Source organism: Homarus americanus, unplaced genomic scaffold (genome assembly GCF_018991925.1).
Source record: "Homarus americanus isolate GMGI-L3 unplaced genomic scaffold, GMGI_Hamer_2.0 scaffold24260, whole genome shotgun sequence".
Taxonomy (NCBI): Eukaryota; Metazoa; Arthropoda; class Malacostraca; order Decapoda; family Nephropidae; genus Homarus; species Homarus americanus.
Window position 1 is genome coordinate 240,252 of NW_024721079.1, and position 6,000 is coordinate 246,251.

The following is a 6,000-nucleotide window of genomic DNA, read 5'->3' on the forward strand; positions in this document are numbered from 1 at the left end:
CGTCATTTACCTCTTCATAAGCCCAGGGTATCAGAGGCCTCAAGTAGGACTGTTGTCGACGAGTGTACTGTCTGTGTTTAAGTTATATTCCACCTATTTTGATTCGATCTGTTGCCTGATATACGTAGAGGATTCCTAAAAGGTTATTATCTCCTTCTGTTAAACTCTCATGAGAAACCTTATCTACTGCCTTCTGTCCCCGCTAGAGAGATGAAGTAGATTACGTTAGCTGTTTGGATTAGAAAGTGGGCGGATACGACGACGCAGTGATTAAATCTTTGAGTCCTGGTGGGTTAAATATTCGTGCTCAAAGGGTTAAAACATCGCCATGAAAGGGTTAAACCATCGTCCTCAAAGGGTTAAATCATCGTCCTCAAAGGGTTAAATCATCGTCCTCAACGGGTTAAATCATCGTCCTCAAAGGGTTAAATCATCGTCCTCAACGGGTTAAATCATCGTCATCAAAGGGTTAAATCATCGTCCTCAAAGGGTTAAATCATCGTCATCAACGGGTTAAATCATCGTCATCAAAGGGTTAAATCATCGTCATCAAAGGGTTAAATCATCGTCCTCAACGGGTTAAATCATCGTCCTCAAAGGGTTAAATCATCGTCCTCAACGGGTTAAATCATCGTCCTCAAAGGGTTAAATCATCGTCCTCAAAGGGTTAAATCATCGTCCTCAAAGGGTTAAATCACGTTTGTACTCTTGTCTCTCAATATGATGCCCCATTTAAAGTGGTCCTCAATTGTAATGATTATAGGCTACGTCAGGTGAGGCGGCTGGGGATGTATTAGGATTTAGGTTAATTAGCAGTGAAAGCCATTTAATTAACCTTTTATTCCACCATAGAAGAAAACCTAACAATAGAAAGTTGGCCTCAGTGTGGGTGGGGGAGACGGCCATTACTGGATAATATCAAAGTGTGTGGAAAAACTCAAGAATATGTAATCTAAGAAAAATCTTTATCAGAAATTATTATGTTTTTCAGTTACGATAAAGTGTGGAAAAAATACCATATAAAAATCTATATTTCATTGGCAGTATGACAGAAACGTGGGAGGGAAGCACTCAATCCATTAGGCTACAGTTTCTTCCATCAACTATAAGCAAACTTGATATGGAGAGATGGAAACAACGTCAATATATTGTACTAAGGTATAGCGTCGGGTGTCGGGTGGCATAAGTCTTCAACACTCTCTAGGATCCCCAAAAAGGTCTATGGCTTTATGTGCTGCGAGGAAATGATAAGCTGATTAAGTGGCGCCTCAAGGAATATTAAGAAAAGCTTGGTGATGGGGGAAACGTGTCACCATGGAGAGAGAGAGAGAGAGAGAGAGAGAGAGAGAGAGAGAGAGAGATCACGAAATACACAATAAACTAATACATACACAGGGAAAGGAAGAAAGAAAGAACGAAAGAAAGAAAGAAGGAAAGAAAGAAAGAAAGAAAAATAAACTTGATAAACTTGTGATTATTTTTAACTCGTAAACCACAATACTAATCAAGAGAACTGATTATAACTCATAGTGCTGTCGCCCTCACTAATGGACAGAGGTACAGAAGTGATGGAATGATGCCCTACCGAAGGACTCACTGTGTATAGCTGATATCGTGTGGTGAAAATACTGTGGGTCGTCAACAGGTCACTCAGAACACCACTGATGGGTTGAGACGTGTTGAAATTATCGCTTGGTATAAAAGGTTGGGTTAGGTTAGGTTAGGTTAGGTTAGGTTAGGTTAGGTTAGGTTAGGTTAGGTTAGTTGATGAATACAATAAGATAAAAATATGCAGTTAAGATGCGGTCAAAAATATCATCGTGGACTAAAACCAGGTATTGTATTTTCTGTCATATTAATTAGTCAACTATGAAGGCTAATTTTCTTTCTGTTTAAATTGTTAAACTTCCGAAATAAAAGGAATAATATTGATGAAGAAAACAATAACAATTAACTAAAAAAAGAACACCATAAAGCGAACAAGGAATTAAAGAAAACGGAGTCAATGTAACAAAAAAATCGGGAGGTGGATGGGGAGAAGCAGAAGGATAATTGCAGGGTAAATTTAATTGTCAAGATGAGGATGATTACCCGGAGAAGTTAACGCAACACGACCTGACAGAGCAGTGAACAAGAGAGGTACAAGAATCATGGCCTCTAGTGTAACAAGGATCATAAATTCCTCTGCTGTGTAAACTGAGATGGTGTTTTATCTGAGAGAGAGAGAGAGAGAGAGAGAGAGAGAGAGAGAGAGAGAGAGAGAGAGAGTACCCAGTCCAACCCTCTTCTGCCATAAGTGAAATAGCATATCTGTTCCTACACCTTATTATATAGGGTGGTTGTGTTGGGGACCTTTCGGACACACCCACCTCACTGACGTTCAAAAAACTCACTTGTATGAAAGAACGTCACGAGAGCCAATGTGAGAGTGCGAGTGTTCGTCTGACCCAAGATCCCCAGAGCGAGTCATTGCGTGATGGAGAGTAATGCCCAACGATAATGACTGTTCCATGCTGGCGTTGTGTTCATGGGAAAGGCACAGAGCTATGATCTACTTACTCTACGCAGTGTGTAGTGAAGTTTAGGACACTTTTTAAAGTAATATTAATTTAGCAAGGCCACAAACAATGAAAATAAGTTGATTTTTATGTATATATCGAATTTTTTTTTAGCAAGTTACTCTGGATGTATGGTGTGAGAGAGGCAGTCGGGTAGAGTCAATAAAGATCATCAGACACATCGACATCTCATCCCCGTCGTCTATTGATCACTGAAGGTCTCCCACCCTACCCCTCCCAGTGCCTTGATTGCGCTGACTCGTGCGTTTGTAGAGGCTTAGGGACAGACTTCCAAATAATCCCGGATTTGAAAAGTTGCGAGGAGTGGCTATGCATTATGCACCACCAGCTTTAACTAATACCGAAATTTGGGGAAATGTCTTCTCGTCTGCATTGTTGACTGTCGATGTGGACTTGTCAGAGGAGCCTTGTTGATATTCCGCCGCCGACTTCCTGATGAGGGAGGGTATATGAGTTTGACGCCATGGTTCACTTTAACTTAAGACTATTAGAGCGAACACGCTACTCTGCCAGCATGATTATACCCCCTGTCACATCACAGACTTGGTCCAGGAAGAAAAAAGTTAAGACGAGAGAATGTTTGTGTATAAAAGAAAAAATATATAAGAAATTTAAACTGTAAGAATATACTTTTATTTGTGGACTTGGGTGGGATATAATACTGAAGGGCTTGAGACACACACACACACACACACACACACACACACACACACACACACACACACACACACTGCGACAGACATACACTCACTGGAAATACGAAGATGAAAAGGCCTGCGTCATACTGGCAGTGTTAGCTCGTGTTAAGTGTCTTGGGGGCAGTGATAACGAACCTCAACTACCGCTACAACCAACTCATAGATGCAGGGCTCAACACAACAACAACAACACTCTCATGTAACACTTAAAACACTCACCTTCAACAAATGGATTTAACACCACGTTTAATAAATCAGACTTAAGATTCCATGTGATTGATCTGTCATACACCTGAACATCACGAGTAGTCAGTCACCAAGGAAGAGATGTCATCACTACCTCGAAATTCCCACAGCGATCTCCGTATGAAAACAACGCCAGACGAACTTTAGCCAGTAGGGACGCCGAGCTATTTATTTCTCATTCTACCGAAACAACGCCAGACGAACCTTAGCCAGCAGTGAGAGAGAGAGAGAGAACAGGTATGAGTTGATGGTGGGTTGGGTGAGAGGGCCTGGGTTTGGGTAGGATGAAATATAGCGAGACGAGAGACCTAAAAAAAGAGAGAATACTGGTGGAGTGGGCGCTGGGTGACAGAGTAGGGGCGAGGAGGCGAGGCAGATTAAGAGTACTGTACTACTTGACCATAACAGAGTACCGTATGTAAGTTAACGTGTAATATGAAACAACGCTGATATGGTTGTGTCACTCTCCCGCCACACCTTCCCAGTGTATCCTCATGACTCAGCAGACATCCTCTCTCACACAAACATATAAAGATAATATAAAAAGTTTTCAAGAATGAGAATAATGGTTGTGGTTCTCCAGGTGGGATTAATATATTAGGCTGGAGTCAAGACTCAACCATCATTAGTCCTGTGAGGGGCAGGTAAGTCTCTCGGGGCACAGGTAGCTTTCATACACACACACACACACACGCACACACACGCACACGCACACACACACACACGTAACCAACGATGTCTTTTGTGCACTAAAACCCAACTATCCACCCCAATCCGCCCGGCCCGGCCACCAGTCACCTTTCCGAACTCACCCGGCCACCCTTTTGAACCTGCAGGGCTAGCCAACTAGCCATCCAAGTATCCACCTCAACCCGCCCAGCCACCCAAGTATCCAACTCAACCCGCCCAGCCACCCAAGTATCCATCTCAACCATCCCAGCCACCCAAGTATCCCACCTCATCACCTCATCACCTGCCCAGCCAGTATCCACCTCAACCCGCCCAGCCACCCAAGTATCCACCTCAACCCGCCCAGCCACCCAAGTATCCACCTCAACCCGCCCAGCCACCCAAGTATCCACCTCAACCCGTCCAGCCACCCAAGTATCCACCTCAACCCGCCCAGCCACCCAAGTATCCATCTCAACCATCCCAGCCACCCAAGTATCCACTCAACCCGCCCAGCCACCCAAGTATCCACCCCAACCCGCCCAGCCACCCAAGTATCCACCTCAACCCGCCCAGCCACCCAAGCATCCACCTCAACCATCCCAGCCACCCAAGTATCCACCTCAACCGCCCAGCCACCCAAGCATCCACCTCAACCCGCCCAGCCACCCCATCCACCTCAACCATCCCAGCCACCCAAGTATCCACCTCAACCCGCCCAGCCACCCATATCCTCAACCCGCCCAGCCACCCAAGTATTCCAAGTATCCACACCGCCCAGCCACCCAAGCCACCCAGCCACCCAAGTATCCATCTCAACCATCCCAGCCACCCAAGCATCCACCCCAACCATCCCAGCCACCCAAGTATCCATCTCCAACCCGCTCAGCCACCCAAGTATCCATCTCAACCATCCCAGCCACCCAAGTATCCATCTCAACCATCCCAGCCACCCAAGTATCCATCTCAACCATCCCAGCCACCCAAGCATCCACCTCAACGATCCCAGCCACCCAAGTATTCATCTCCAACCGCTCAGGCACCCAAGTATCCATCTCAACCCGCCCAGCCACCCAAGCATCCACCTCAACCATCCCAGCCACCCAAGTATCCACCTCAACCGCCCAGCCACCCATGTATCCACCCCAACCGCCCAGCCACCCAAGCATCCACCTCAACCATCCCAGCCACCCAAGTATCCACCTCAACCATCCCAGCCACCCAAGTACCCATCTCAACCCGCCCAGCCACCCAAGTATCCACCTCAACCCGCCCAGCCACCCATTTGATATTGACCGATTAGATCATATGGAATCCTTACCGCCCACCAAGTTTTATCTGACCATCCATCTTAACTTTCGCCTTGTTTGGCCAACTAATGCATAAATTCTGTCTATGTATATATTTACCTCACTAGCCACCTCTTTTAATCCACTCACCCACCTATTCACCTTAGCAAGCGCCTCCAACCTTCTACTTAGGCCTACTCACCTGTGCAGAGAGAGAGAGAGAGAGAGAGAGCGAGAGAGATGTTGTAGGTAGACTTCACCTCGTCACCAAAACTCGAGTTACCACTTGATCAAACCAAAATAATAAACTCAACATCGCTACTGACGTGGATGGAAGAGGTTCGGTTCCTATCGCAAAAAGATGCGAATGATGACTCCTTTGAAACACAGCTCCTCGGGTGACAGAGGGCAGCTTTCAGTTGGGGGAAGATTCACTAAGGAAATCACCAACTTAGATTAATTACTTTTTTGTTACGGTGTGTTTATGTTCATCACAATGTAAGAAACTCTGGGCGTGTT

The 6,000-nt window shown here is 45.5% G+C and overlaps 1 protein-coding gene across 1 annotated transcript; it reads left to right on the forward strand.

Moving 5' to 3' along the window:
* Positions 1-3,042: 3,042 nt before the first annotated feature.
* LOC121861326 (adhesive plaque matrix protein-like) lies at positions 3,043-5,578 on the forward strand. Its single transcript, XM_042358974.1, has 3 exons — positions 3,043-3,157; positions 4,107-4,167; positions 4,360-5,578. The coding sequence occupies exons 1-3, from the start codon at positions 3,043-3,045 to the stop codon at positions 5,576-5,578; spliced, it is 1,395 nt and encodes a 464-aa protein (XP_042214908.1).
* The last annotated feature ends 422 nt before the right edge of the window (positions 5,579-6,000 follow it).

Coding starts and splice junctions, on each gene's coding strand:
- LOC121861326 (XM_042358974.1), top strand. CDS start 3,043: ATGGTTCACTTTAACTTAAGACTATTAGAGCGAACACGCTACTCTGCC. Junction 3,158..4,106: donor AAAAGTTAAGACGAGAGAAT/GTTTGTGTATAA, acceptor GTGGTTCTCCAG/GTGGGATTAATATATTAGGC. Junction 4,168..4,359: donor ATTAGTCCTGTGAGGGGCAG/GTAAGTCTCTCG, acceptor TTGAACCTGCAG/GGCTAGCCAACTAGCCATCC.